This window comes from Anthonomus grandis, chromosome 24 (genome assembly GCF_022605725.1).
Source record: "Anthonomus grandis grandis chromosome 24, icAntGran1.3, whole genome shotgun sequence".
NCBI classification, from domain to species: domain Eukaryota; kingdom Metazoa; phylum Arthropoda; class Insecta; order Coleoptera; family Curculionidae; genus Anthonomus; species Anthonomus grandis.
Window position 1 is genome coordinate 63522 of NC_065569.1, and position 15430 is coordinate 78951.

Here is a 15430-nt window from a genome sequence, read left to right on the forward strand (position 1 = left end):
GATTTATCATCGAGACACAATAATGAAAACGAACCAATTCAAATTCCGACCATTTATGACGAATTTGATACTCAATCCTCTGCAGTTATTATAGTAAAGATACTTTTAATAAATGTTGCTGTAGTTCGATAGTGGCGAACTACAGCAACAAATTTTTTTTTGTTAGGAAGGAATTGGTGGTGGGGACTGCAAAAAAGAGTTCAATCCCCTGACATTCTTTAATCGGTCTTATCAGCAGAACGGAGAAAAACCTTTTTACTCTGTTCACTCCCCAAGAAGTAGGAGAATCATTAACGAAACCCATTGATATGCTGATGGCCCTTTTGTCAGTCAAACAGTTTCCACTCATTTGCAGAACGAAAATGCAGAGAGAACTTACCTTAAAAAGTTCGTAAAAGAGTATGTGAGAAGGTCATTGTTTCTCTTAGATGAGAAAACAAAGTCATTTGATAGATGGGCCAATATTTTAAGTAGCGAGGGCATAAAAAAAATTAACCACAACGAAAGGAGGCCAGCAACACTTTCGGGCAAAGCAAGAAGCTTGCTTAATCTCGAAAAAAAAGAAATAAAATTATTAAAGAAGGAAATTCAGTTGACACTCGAGGAGCGACGGATCAGGAAAGAGCGCACTAAACTTGAGTAGAACCAACAGGAACTTGATGAGCAGGAGAAGCGCATGTTAGAGTTGAAAAAAGAAATAGAAGGATGTAGTATTAGTGGAAATCCTAATACGCATCCATCTACTTCCGCCTCTACTCAATCTGCTTAAGTGCAAAATCACAACGCCATCATCATCACCAGTAGTGACAATAATGTTCGTCAAAATGAGGTAAAGCAAATCAAATAAATACATTTAAAAAGATTTCCAAAAATATTTCTAAATAGAGATTTCTTCAGCAGAAAAAAGAAGGCGCAAATGAAAAGCAACCTCTACCAACAACATTAAAGGAACACAAGAAAAAAACATTAGATTTTTGGACAGATAAGGACATAAGCAACTTAATATCTAACGTTGTCTATGCAAAACAACATAATAACTGTTATTTTATTAAATATGCTTGGCAAAAAATGGGCATGACAAGGAGCATCAAAGCCTATAGAAACAAAGTGGAGTCTCTTATGAAGCAGTGCAGCCAAAATAAAATGGCATTCATTACTTTTTTTCTTTGAATGAAATTTTCTATGGATAGTGGGCAGTGTACTACTGTGCTTCTTAACTTGTGGTAAGTTAAATTGTTGTCCTATCAAGTAGAAGAACCATTTTTTAATAAAATTTGTATCCTTTCAGTCTCTAGGCACCTTACTCGTCATAAACCTGATTGCTTCTTCGTTCGTCCATGGGCAGTGTCAGTCTTAACTTGCGGTGAGTTGACTGTTGTCCTATCAACTAGAAGAAACATTTTTTAATAAAATTTGTATCTTTTCAGCGTCAACCCAAGTGGTGTAAAAAAGCGGGTGATGCTGACGTAGCACCGTGTATTTCTTAAGGTGGGTCCAGACTACTCGTGCTCGCGCTCGCACTCCGGCTTTTACTTGTACTTTTTGAACTTGATCTACTTGTGCCACCATTTACTTGGACCGTCCACATAGACTTATTTATTTGCTAAATTGCTTGTACTCCGGCTGTTCCAATGAGCGACGACGAGCTTGTGGCGGCTAGTGCGGCTTTTAGTGTAATTTATTGTTTATTAAATAAACAAAAAACAAAAATGAGAAAGAAGAGACGGTGGTGGGTTACGTCGTTATTTAAAAGTCGAAGCAAATGCAGTGGAAGCAATTTACTTAGCGACCTTAATATTGAAAACCTCCACTTTCATACATTCTGTAGAATGTCGCCTACTAATTTTGAGGAAATCATAATTTTAATCGGCCCAAAAATTATGAAGAAAAACACAACATTTCGAAAAGCAATTCCTGTAAAAGAACGATTCGCTGTAACACTAAGATATTTAGCATCGGGTGATTCGTACACTAGCTTAAGCTTTTTGTTTAAGTTTTCCAAGCAGTCAATTTCGCTGATTGTGCCAGAGGTATGCAGTGCTTTATGTGAAGTTTTTCAAGATTTTATAAAGGTAGGTAAACAATAATTTGTTCAAAACTTTATTAATAATAATTCACAAATTTTAATATTGATTAGTGTTGAGAGTGTTAATCCATGGCGTTAATGAATAGTTGTTATCGTTGGTTTGTTCAGGCTGAGAGGTTGTAGGTGTAGGTGTTAGTTGTGACGGTTGTAATAGTGGTTGATGTTCCGTGTTTATTGCATGAGGCGAGGGAAAAGGACTTTGAACCGTAGAAGCTGATTCAGTGGTTGAAGGGGAAGCCGTACTCCAGTACGCCTGTAGTGTTTGGGCCCTATAATTTCCTAGATTGGGTCTTTGCATAGGGTATTTCCCTAACTCTGCCTTAAACAGGATGTCATTAAAACCTTTCTGGACGTAAACAGCTGTTCGTTTATCCAATGATCTTAACTTACGAGCGATGAATTCACCATATGCGTCATACTCATCTCTCTCTTTATTGTTTATCTTCTTTAATATTTCAAACGATTCTTTTATTCGTGGATCTTCATTACTACGTATTCTTTTGCGTCCAGTGATTTGCCTAGTTTGGGCCAAACTATTTTCTTGTGGTACAGTCTCTTCAATAGTGTTGTTATTAGGTGCTTCTTGTGTATGTCCTTCTTCACTTTCTACTTCTAGGTTTTGTGTTGAAGTTTCCTAAAAAATTGACTTATTAAATTAATAAAATCTGTCCAAGAAAATCTACAATATTTAAATATTATTAATAAATGTTTCTTTTTTTCAGATGCCTCAAACAGAGAATGAGTGGCTTCAAGTAGCAGCTCAATATGAAAGACTATGGAACTTCTCACATTGCATGGGGGCAATGGATGGCAAACACGTTGTTCTTCAGTGTCCAGTAAATACAGGCAGTGACTATTTTAATTACAAAGGAACTTTTAGTATTGTTCTTTTTGCTGTTGTTGATGCCGATTATTGTTTTCTCTACGCTGACGTGGGCTGTCAAGGTCGAATATCAGACGGCGGTGTTTTTCGCAATACAACCTTTTACAAAAAACTGGAGGATGGCTCTTTAAATCTTCCAAGTAGTAGAAAACTTCCTGGTAGGGAAATGTTGGTCCCGTATGTTTTTGTTGCGGATGATGCATTTCCGTTGCATAATAATATAATGAAACCATACTTAGGACAGCAAGAAAAGGGATCAAGCAAAAGGGTTTTTAATTACAGGATGAGTAGAGCCAGACGAATAGTAGAGAATGTTTTTGGTATAGTCTCAGCAGTATTTCGGGTTCTTAGGAAACCCTTACTTTTGGAGCCCCAAAAAGCTCAAGTAATTGTTATGGCTTGTGTTTATTTACACAATTATTTAAGACATAATGCAAGGAATACATATACACCAACCTTAACATTTGACTGTGAGCAAAATGGAGAAATTGTTCCAGGAAATTGGAGAAATGAACCAGAGCCGAAGTCTACATTCCGGGCTTTAAGAAACATACCTCGTAAATCTTCTCAGAATTCCCAAAGCATAAGAAATGAATTTGCAGATTATTTCGTCAATCAAGGAAAAGTACCATGGCAAGATAATTATCAATAAATTAAAAATAATTTTGTCAGAATTTTTTTAAAGTGTAATTACAATTTTTTCTTAAAAGATTTTTAATTTTTTTAATCGGTGTTTAAATGAGGATAATATTTTGAAGAGCAGTTTATTTAAATGGCACTTATAATTAGATAAAAAAATATAGGTACGTACTTCTGTATTTATTGTTTCCTTGGGTTGATATTTCGTGTGCAAGAAATGAAAATGTTTAAAGGCAAACCAAGGAGAATATAATTCATCTGTGCCCATTCCAGATCTGTTATTTTGTGCAACTTTTTGGCTAGCTTTTCTGTATATTGCCAGTAGTGACGTAATTTTGCGTTTTATCTCCTGTACATCTAAATTTAATTCTTGTGATATTTCTTTCCAAGCATCGTTCTTTTTATTATTAATTTTGTAAAATTTATTTGTACTGTCCCACAAAACTACATGCTTTTCGTATAATTTAATTAAATCAATAACGCGATCGTTCGTCCACTCCATTTTGATAAAAATTAAACGTTTAAAATACGTTTGACCGTAAACAACACAACACAAGTCACAAGTATATGAAATTCGAAAAATTTCCGTCCAATAAACTTACAAGTCCGTGCGAGCTTCCTTTGATGTACCGACACCGGTCGGAATCTCACGAGTAACGTACTTGCCTGGCTTGCGCTGCTCCCACTCCGACTTGTCGCCACGTCCACATATAGGCAAGTCGCAAGTAAAAGCCGGAGTACAAGCACGAGCACGAGTAGTCTGGACCCACCTTTATGGACTTCCGGTGGAGTTAAAAAAGGGGAGGAGCCTAATATGTCACGTGACGCATGCGTGAAATGGAGCGTTCTGATTGGCTGAATGTTGTCAGTGGGGTGGGAGGGGGTGTACTATATAGAAATGTAGAATGCTGATTGGCTGAATGTAGGATGTAGGATGTCGGTTGTACAATGTAGAAATGTAAAAAGGTGACAATGAGAACCTGGGGCTTAGGGAATAGATGTCTCTCTCTCTCTCTCATATTATTCAGTTTATTAATAATATGAACCAGGAAGCGGCGACCTCTATGTGTGTTTGTTAAAAATTGGTACCGAACAATAATTAATAATGCAGATTTCTGTTTTATTTAATTAAATTTAAAAAAAAAAAAATGTCTTAATTGTTTATGAGATTCGATCCTAGAGAGGTCTCTATGAATTATTAAAAGTTAAGGTATGACAGAAGCTTGATAGCAAAATTGAAATGTCCTATGTATCATAACAAATTAGGTTTTCTCTAAAATTTTTCTTAACTCCTAACTTTTTTTTATCAAAACTCTTTTGACGAAAATGTGGCGAAGCCACTGTTTTTGCTATTTGTGCACATGTTTCTCCAATACTAAGATCAAAAAAACCCATTATGGTCTAATGCGCACTGAGACACAAAGACCGTAATTGCAATTTATCTCTGTGTCTGTGTGTGTTATACTTTTAATTTGTTCAATAAAATATGTATTTTTTTTTGATAATAATAAATAACAATAATAGATTAATCATTTTCATTTTTTTTCCCTAAATTTTGTGTGTATGTGTGTGTAAAAATTAAAAGAAACAACATTTTATAGAATTTCTTTATTTATAAGTAACATTAGAACACAGGCATCACAATGTATTTTATACCTATGTTGCGGACCATCGATAACATCAAAATCAGAAGTATCAAGATTATTTTCAGGTGTAATAGCCGGGTACTAAGGGCAAGTAAAACAAAGAAGATTCCCCATCTAAAATTCTTTCTTCCAATTCCCCATCTATTCTTTTAAATCTAGTCTGATTCTCGTAAGCTTAGATGAAGGATCTTTCATAGAAAATAAATATACCAGCGGTCTATGATCTGTACGCACTAAAAATTTTGTACCGTAAATATAGCAATGAAAATATTTAATTGCCCAATGAACTGCTGTTAATTCTTGTAAAATGGCTAGTTTATTGGACTCTCCCTTGGTAAATGATCGGGAGGCGTACGCCACTGGCAGATCGTTGCAATTAAAATTTTGTGAAAGAACAGCAGCGCATGCAATTTTTGAGGCATCTGTTGTTATTATAAATGGTTTCGTAAAGTCAGGGTATTGCAATATTTTAGGTGAAATTAAAGAATTTTTTAATTCATCAAAAGATTTTTGACAATCTGGCGTCCATGTAAAATTAGCATTTTTTCTAGTTAATTTATTAAGATGAGCTATATTATGATATATGATATTTCTGCAAACCTAGGTATAAATCGGCGATAGTAGTTTGTAAAGGCAACGAACCGCTTGACCTCGTCAGCAGTTTTAGGTACTGGATACTTATTTATGATGTCATATTTACTATCGTCGGGTAATATACCTTTGTTTGTTATTTTGTGACCTAGATATGTTACTTCGTTTTTAAAGAATTTGCACTTTTCAGGATTTAATTTTAAGTTAAATTTTTGCATGTTTCAAAAACTTTATACAGGTTTTGAAAATGATGATTTTCAGAACAACCGATCACGATAAGATCATCTATATACAAAAAAGTTCTTTCAGGGGTAATTCCGGCGAATACCATTGACATTATCCGCTGAAAGCTGTTTGGGCTAACTGATAGTCCAAAAGGTAAACGTGTAAATCCGGGATTCCCGCATCAATACTAAACTGAGTTACGTCTCGAGAGTTTTCACATAAGGGTACCTGGTGAAAACCACTAATAAGATCAATTACTGAAAACCACCGAGCTCTTCCTAGCTGATCTAATATATCACCGATCCGAGGAAGTGGAAACTTGTGAGCAATGAGTTTTTTATTTAGCTGGCGAAAATCAATGACTAACCTCCATGCTTTTTGACCGTGAGGAGATTTTTTTGGTACCAGCAAAACTGGGTTATTATAGTTGGAGATTGAGGGCTCTATAATATTTTGTTCCAATAATTTATTGACTTGTTTGTTTATTTCTTTTTTTTGAGTATGTGGAATTCTATAATTTTTAATATACACGGGTGACCTATCAGTTAGTCGGAGTTCTTGTTGATAAAAGTTGTTAAACTGTTATTTTATCTGACTTAAGGGCAAAAATATCTGAAAATTCGTTGCATAACTTAATTCATTTTTCTTTGAAAAACTAAGGTACATCTTTAACATTAAGCTGCGTCATGAGATTAGAATTTCTATCGGCATATTCTGTATCGGTTTTATAGATATTAGATTCTGCTAGGCTTGTCGTTTTTAGCTGAATATTATTAAGAGTAACGTTTTCGCTTGTTGTATTAATAATCTTAACAATAGGGGAATTTTTTGAGATAATAGTTCTCGCAACAAAGATACCAGACTTTAGTTCCGCATTTTCTACTACTGAATCTTCTTTAACAAATTGTAGGCTTTTTATCTTTCGTAGTACCTCGCACCTAGCTGGAATAACTATAGAGTCTTCAGAAATACTATTTTGAATCGGTATAATAATATTATTGTTATTCGGCCTAATAGTCATAGTCCAATCCGAATAGTTTAAATTACATTTGAATTTAGCAATAAAATCTCGACCCAATATTGCATCTGTCGGGATCGGAAATGAGGAGTCTACTACGTGAAAAAATGTTCGACTTCGTGTCCATTAACAGAAATTACCGTTGCAATACCTAAAGTTGTGATAACTTTATCTGTTACTCCTTTAATTTGACTAGGGGTGTGTGAATTTATAATTTTATTTGGACTTATTGTGTCATTTTTAAATATAAAAATATCTGCACCAGTATCGATTAAAAAAGTATTTTCCTGACCAGTCATTTCTGTAAAAAATACAACAAAGTTGGAGAAGGAAAGGTTCATGTTATACACATTATTTACGAGATATCCCCCAACCTCCCGGTTTGGGGGTCCATTTCGTTTCCCTTGTCAGGTATTGTGCTAACTGCCCTAACTGACCTGTGAAATGAGTTGTTGGCTCTATTGATATTAGTTTGTCTGTCAATATTATACCTGTTACTTGTATTATTATTAAAACCGCCATTATTTCTCCCGCGTTCATTATTGTGCCTATTGAAATGTTGGCTGCGTCGAGTGTTATTGTAATAATTATTATTATTATTGTTATTAGGTCGCCTACCTCTATTATTGTGAAAAAATCTGTTATTATTTCCAAAAATTATTTTGACCTGAATTAACATAAAAAACGTTTGAAGTTGAAGCCTGGGCATTATTATTTATATTTATAAATTTATTGACAACCTCCTGTACTGTGGTAAATGTACCTGCCTCTATAGCTACCCTAGCCCTTTCGGAATTAGCATTTTGAGCTAAGGCTCTTACTGTTTGCCAGTAGAATACTTTGCTGCGACATCAGCGGGGACACCCTCGCTAATATATGCCGTTTTTAATTTTTCAGCTAGAGATTCAACATAACTTACAGTATCTCTAGCATGTTGCCTAAAATTTAATAGCTTTGTTGTTAACAGCTGTGAACTCTCTCCTTTAATTTTTGAACGCAAAGTGTTTATAATTTCTGCAAGGGATGCTTCGGTAGTTATTAAACCTCGAGCCTTACTTGTAAGTCGTGTTTTAACGTAGGCTACTGCGTTTGCTCCATGATCGCCCGAATTTTCATTAAGTAATTTAAGAGCATCTAAAAGTGATTGTAGCCTGTCATGTGAGCCATCAAACCCCTGAGGTACTATTTTCCCAGCTAAATTAAAAAACTCTAAATTTGACAAAGGCATATTTATTTCCTCTTCGTCGCTCGATGCTATATAATACTCGTCCAAAATTAACGGATCAATTTTTTCTATACAACTTAATGGTTTAATGGACTTTATATGGAACTTTTAATATCTCAAATGCCCTAACTACTTTATCTCTAATAAAAAGGAATACGTCCTTAGTTTGATTCTTTTGCTGATTATCTAATTGAACCCAAATATCCTTAATAAAGGCTGTCGTTTCATTGATTAACTCTACTAAATTGTCCGTAATATCGACTCTTGTTTCCGGATTTTTTGGTACGGCCTTTTTTATAGCCCTTTTTGAATTATTTATAGCCCCTTGTTTAAATTCCAGTGAAGTTTTATTAGTCCTTTCCCAGTTTAAAGACATAGAACCCAATATTATTAGAATAGTTTGCTTAGATGCATAATACTGTCAATTAAAAAAATAAATAAATTCACACGCATAAAATAGCATTCCCTTTTTTACTTAAAAAAAAACATAAAGCATCACTAGACACACCCGTCTAGAATTATAAAAACAGGAATAAAAATAAAATTGAAAATTAAGGCTTACTCAGTAGATTATCCTTGGTTGTCCAATAAAATTGCATTCGTATACCCGCACTACTATAGCTGCATTCGATTTACGCGCACTAGTTTAGACGCTAGTAATTTCAGTCATTCCTGAAAGTAATTTTCACTAAACATTTGTCACTAAAAATTGCAATGTGTGGGCAATCTAACTTTTCGTAGTTATCTTGTCACTTCTAAGTAAGGGTTCTAATCTGTCTCTACAGAAATAGAAAATTGATTTAACGCGTGGTAAATCTAATTGTAAAATCATAAGGCAACCGGATCAAACTTAATCTTGCTCTTGGATTTTTATGACAGTTGTATCAGTTTGTTTACCTACAATTATAAAAGGTTGACTGAAACTAGCAAATAAACACTTCAAATACTGGGTTATAATTTATTACAACTATTATGTAAATAGGTTACATTTGTCACCGTAAATAAACATCAACTTGTGTAATAACACATAAACAAAAACAAAAGAGAGCTTTGTAAAAACCTTACGAGTAAATGTACTTAATTCTAATTCATTCACACACCATTTAAACCAATAATGTTAATTACAAAATGATTAAAACAATATATAGCTGAAAACAATTATTACTGTTTGTTTTAGTCCTTAAATTTAACAAAAAGAGAAATTTTAATTAAAAGAAATGCACTGGATTTTATATTTATTAGTAAATCTAAAACTTTTTAATTTTTCTTAATTGACATATTCATGTTATTTGACATAAACCAAATTTAGGTTTAAATTAACATAAAGTTGACACCAAAATATCTTGAAGAAAAACCAGTTATTTGTTATTTTACACAAGTTTTAAGTAATGGAGCACTTTTATCATTTGTTATTCACTAAATAACAATTACCAAGTTATTTTTTATTAGACACAGCCATCCCATGAAAATACTTTACAGAGTTACCTTGAGTTCCGGTATGGGGTGAAGTACCGGCCCGGCGCGTCCCCAGGTGGCGGATAGGGGGGGGCCTCAAGCTAATGATCTTTTTTTGAGCAGAGGCCTGCGGGAGCATACAAGGCTCGTTGTGCCAACCACAACTGGTAGCCTATTAAAACTCCTGCCGCGGACCAACTTCACCTGTCCCAGCTGTCGTGTCGTGGCTAAGGGATTGCACCAGGTTTTAACGATGCCAGGTGGGGCCTGTACCCACCTGTTACACCAGGTCTCCGGCTGTCCGTGGTCACGTCTCGCGAGCCGGAGAAAGGGGGGTCTTGGCTTTGCCGCCCGGACCAAGAGGAGACAACCTCATCAAAAACCTAAATCCAAGATGGGGAGCCAGGTCGAAGGATGCGTGGCTAGATAGAGGACTAGCCGCAACTGGTTTCAACCTTGGGGCACCGGGGGGCACCCCATTGTATATACCCCTTATCCCAGCATGCGGGGCTCTGCTGGGACGGACCTACATTCCCTTGCTACTCGTGGGAACATTATGGACATGAGCAAGAAAACAAAAAAAACAAAAGAACGGAGACAATCCTCCGAACATAACAGTAAGGCAGGAGAAACATCCTCCTCCTCAAAGCAAGTGGCAGGAGCAACAACCTCCTCCTCTCAGATGGCAGGGGCAACACCCTCCACCACAAAGCAAGCGGGAAAAGAAACTGCTTCAAAATCTCAAAGGAGATTTTCCTTTTCTCTTCCAGAACTGGGAAAGCCTGGGGGAAGGGACGATCCACTAAGGCGTGGACTTAGTGGTGCAGGCGTCAGGAAATACCTACGCTTTCTTCACGAGGGCATGTCACCCGAAGAAGCGAGGCAAAAAGTCCTAGACGACAAGGAAAAAAGAAAGGAAGAACAACCTCCTCAAACTTCCAAGGCATCGCCTAAGAAAAACCCCCAAGGTAAGAGGGGAAGTGACTTCATCTCACCCCAACAAAAAAAGGGGGAAAAGAAGCAAAGAACCGGTGACGATCCCCGGGTAATGAAGACGAGCAAGTCTGCAAACATAGCAGGGCAAGCCACCAGCTATGCAAAAGCGGCAAAGCTCATCAGAATCGGAGTATTGCCGGAGGACTACCCTGAGGCAACTCTAACCTCCGAACAACTCACAGATGTGGAGGAAGCAATCGTATCAGAAATGATCAACAGCACAACAAAGGGCCTGCAGTTCTCAGGTATTCATTTTCGCTCGGGAATGATACTTGTGGACTGCGAGTCGGAGCAGACAGCAGAATGGCTGGCTCAGATGGCACCTAGGTTGAAGGAATGGAAAGGGCCAGCGCTGGTAGCGAAAAGAGGAGAGGACATCCCAAAAGCGCATACCATCAGCCTTTTTCTTCCACGGAGCAAAGGGCAAGACACCACAGCTCTCCTGAAACTCATTGGAGTACAGAATCCAGAGATCTCCACCGAGACCTGGAAAGTAATAAGCGCCAAAGAAAATGGCCACGGTCAAGTGCTTTCTGTTGGGATCGACACCAAATCTGCGGATAGCATCCAGGCAAAGAAATACACTATCCACTACAGGTTTGGGCAAATCCCCGTATCTGGCCTCAGAAAGCAGGAGAAGGCAAAGGACAAAAAGATGGAGCTTGATCCATCCACTTCAGCCTCTACCTCCTCCGAGCCAGTCGCCAATGAGAACACCTCTACGGCGACTGAAACACAAGAGACCGAGGGCATGGACCTCGATCTCAATGTCAACCCGACCACTTCCGCTGAGGAGAATGTCATCAGCAGCGAAGAAGAAGATAGGCTTCTGGGACCTAATGTAGACCATCAGGGGGACGGACCGGATGGCCCTGACAAATCATAAGAGGACTTGACTCTGCCAAACCAGAAGCCTCTAAATTCAGCAAATTAGCACAAATAAACCTGCAACACAAACGAGCATCCTCCGATGTGATTGCACGGATGTTTGTCAAGCAAGATCTGGGACTAGTCTTGATCCAAGAACCCTGAATCAATCGGGGGCAGATCAAGGGTCTGTCAAGCAAAACGTCAAAAGTAATATATGATACCAGGCAGGAATCATCCAGAGCCTGCATTCCCATAAGAAATAACATCAATTACATATGTATTTCAGAACTCATGACACGGGACCTAACACCTATTGTCGTAAATCTCGACATTGGGGACACCAACAGGACCATAGTAATTGCGTCAGCATATTTTGCTGGAGATGGGCCTATGACACCACCAGCAGAAGTGCAAGAGCTGATTCAATACTGTAGCAGATTGCGTCTACCACTCCTTCTAGGCTGCGACGCAAATGCTCACCATATCACATGGGGAAGCACAGATATTAACTTTAGAGGTGAGTGTCTGCTTGAATATCTAACGACAACCGATCTCGAGGTTCTGAATGTGGGAACTACACCAACATTCGTAACTAAATCAAGATCGGAAGTATTAGATATTACTTTAGTCAGCTCCAGTCTCAGAGACCACATCAAGGACTGGAGAGTATCAGCTGAACCATCACTGTCCGACCACAGGATTATCGAATTCAAGCTGGACAGCATTAAATACAATCGACCCGAAAGGAGGGTCCCAGGAAAAACAGACTGGGAATTATACAACACCAATCTGGAAAACAACTTAAATTATCTAAGCTTAAATGGGAAACCGCACCATCTAGACTTAGAGCAGGACTCACAAGCTGTCACACGTGCAATAAATGAGGCGTTCGACTCAAGTTGCCCAGTGACCAGTGAGAGACCCGTTAAAGACGCCCCGTGGTGGAATACACACCTGTCAAAACTAAGGTCAAAAGTGCGTCATCTTTTCAATACAGCGAAAAGAGACGGTAACTGGCAGGTATATGCCGAAGTGCTTACTCTTTATAACAAAGAGATAAGAAAAACCAAAAGACAGCACTTCAGAACTTTCTGTGCGGAAATCGCTAACACTCCGACTGCGGCTAGACTGCACAAAGCAATGGCTAAGGGAGGCACATACCCAATAATGGCCCTCAAAAAGCCAGATGGCACCTACACGAAGGGAGAAGAGGAGCAAGCCATCCTATTACTTCAAACACACTTTCCAGGGTGCGAACCTATAGAAACGGTCCCAATAAAGTACACCAATCCTAAAAAAGAGGACTGGGAAGTTGCAAGGACCGTCTTTACGACAGAAAGGTTGAAATGGGCAATAAACACCTTTCAACCGTACAAGTCACCGGGAGTGGATGGAATTTTTCCTGCTCTCCTACAAAACGGACAAGAGAAAGTCCTTCCTCACCTGAGTAGAATAGCAAGGACGAGCTTAGCGTCGGGATACATTCCCAGTAGCTGGCGAAGGGCAAAAGTCACCTTCATACCGAAAATAGGCAAAAAAGATGGGACTGACCCCAAATCTTTTAGACCTATCAGCCTTACGTCTTTCATTTTGAAAACAATAGAAAAAATTGTAGACAACCATATCAGGAATGACATTCTGGAGAGAGCACCTCTACATCAGTGTCAACATGCTTATAGAGCGGGCAGATCCACAGAAACCGCACTATATCAACTGACACAAATCATCCAGAAAAGCCTGAATGAGAAAGAAACAGCCATCTGCGCCTTTCTAGATATATCTGGGGCATTTGATAACACGTCACATGTAGCGGTAAAAAATGCCCTGGAAAAAAGAAATTTGAACAAAACCATAATCCGATGGATTTGTCAAATGCTTGCCACGCGTACGGCTGAGACTACTGTGGGCGAACAGACCACAGGCATCAAAACTACTCGTGGCACGCCTCAAGGAGGGGTAACTTCACCCTTACTATGGAGTCTAGTAGTCGATGAACTACTTGAGATATTGACAAATCTCGGTTTCACCTGCATAGGATATGCTGATGATATCGTTATTATAGTCAAAGGCAGGTATAAGGGCACTTTATACGACCTCATACAAAGAAGCCTAAGCATCACGTAAGAATGGTGCACATCAGTGGGGCTGAGCATAAATTCAGCGAAAACTACTATCGTACCATTCACTCGTAAAAGGAAAATGCAACCCACCAGGGACATCCACCTGGGCGGACAAGTTGTACATACATCGGATGAAGTAAAATATCTAGGAGTGACACTGGATAGTAAGCTTAGTTGGAACAAGCATCTAGAATTCACAGTAAACAAGGCCACTAAAGCCATTATGATCTGTAGGAACCTAGCGGGTAAAAACTGGGGATGCTCCCCAAAAATACTGCGATGGATGTACACCATGATGGTTAAACCAATAATCACATATGGGGCAGTGGTGTGGCATGACACTACAAAGTTAAGTACAGTAAGGCGTAAACTTGACAAGGTTCAAAGACTTGCATGCGTATGCATCACAGGAGCTATGAAAACATGCCCCACAGCAGCACTGGAGGTCATAGTTGACCTGGCACCTCTTCACCTGGCAGTAGAGGGAGCTGCTAAAAGGGCCATGTTCAGATTAGCAAGGGATAAAACGAACAGTAGGGACATTGATCAGAGAGCCTGGGTATCTCAAACAAGATCCATTCCCCTGTTCGATCTTCCCAAGGACGATATAACTCGGAAATATCACTTTGTTAGGAATTTCAGTACAAAAATTGACAGCAAAAGTGACTGGGAAAATGGATCTGTCGCCCGCTCACTTAAACAGAATACTATCAAATGGTACACAGATGGTTCTAAAACCGAAAAAGGAACAGGAGCTGGAGTATTTGGGCCTGGCACCAAATACTCAGAGCCACTGGGAAAATACACCAGTGTCTTTCAAGCGGAAATACACGCTATAGAAAGATGCGCTCAATTAATCCTGAACAAAGACTACCTCAAGCAGGACATCGCAATCTTCACCGACAGTCAAGCAGCCATAGCAGCACTGAGTTCACATGTCATCAGTTCTAAAATGGTAAGAGACTGTTTGGGCAAACTTAATGAGGTAGGAAAGAGAAATAAAGTCACAATATTGTGGGTACCTGGACATACAGGCGTGCAAGGTAACGAAGAAGCCAATATTCTGGCAAAAAAGGGATCTGGTTCTCAATTTGTAGGACCGGAACCTTTCTGCGGCATAGGAAAGAATACTTACCTATATGAGCTTACAAAAATGGAGGATCAACTCAGAGAAAGCCTCTGGGATGATCATCCAGGGTTGAGACACTCCAAGATGTTCCTTGGAACCCTCGACCCAAAAAAATCTAAAGCTCTAGTAAGTTTAACTAAAACTAAACTACGGATTGTAACAGGATTCCTAACAGGGCACTGTCACCTTTGAGAACACCGCAGGAAACTAAAACTAGAACAGACAGGTGAATGCAGATTCTGTGGGGAAGAGGAAGAGACCCCAGAACACCTAGTAACTACATGCGAAACAGTTGCCGAAAGTCGTGCCATGCACCTCGGTAATTATGAAATTCCAGAAGGAAATATCTCATTACTGGAACCGTCACAACTACTAGCCTTTATTAAAGCCATAGGATTGTACGAAGTAATTTGACTTGAGAATAACATCAAGCAGTAATTAGAAAGGGGCACATAATAGATCTTTTAGGTCGCAGTGAAACTTCACCCTTATTTTAATCTAATCTAATCTAATCTACCTTGAGTTCTTCAATTAAATATTGGGAATT

At 38.5% G+C, this 15430-nt stretch overlaps 1 protein-coding gene across 1 annotated transcript; it reads left to right on the forward strand.

The window, feature by feature from the left end:
- Nucleotides 1-1607: 1607 nt before the first annotated feature.
- On the forward strand, nt 1608-11650 carry LOC126749332 (uncharacterized; the record flags this gene model as incomplete). The annotated part of the gene is made up of 3 exons (XM_050459002.1): nt 1608-2072; nt 2809-3526; nt 10539-11650. Coding segments are annotated over 3 exons (2295 nt in total), but the record flags the coding sequence as incomplete, so codon positions are not given.
- Nucleotides 11651-15430: the final 3780 nt, after the last annotated feature.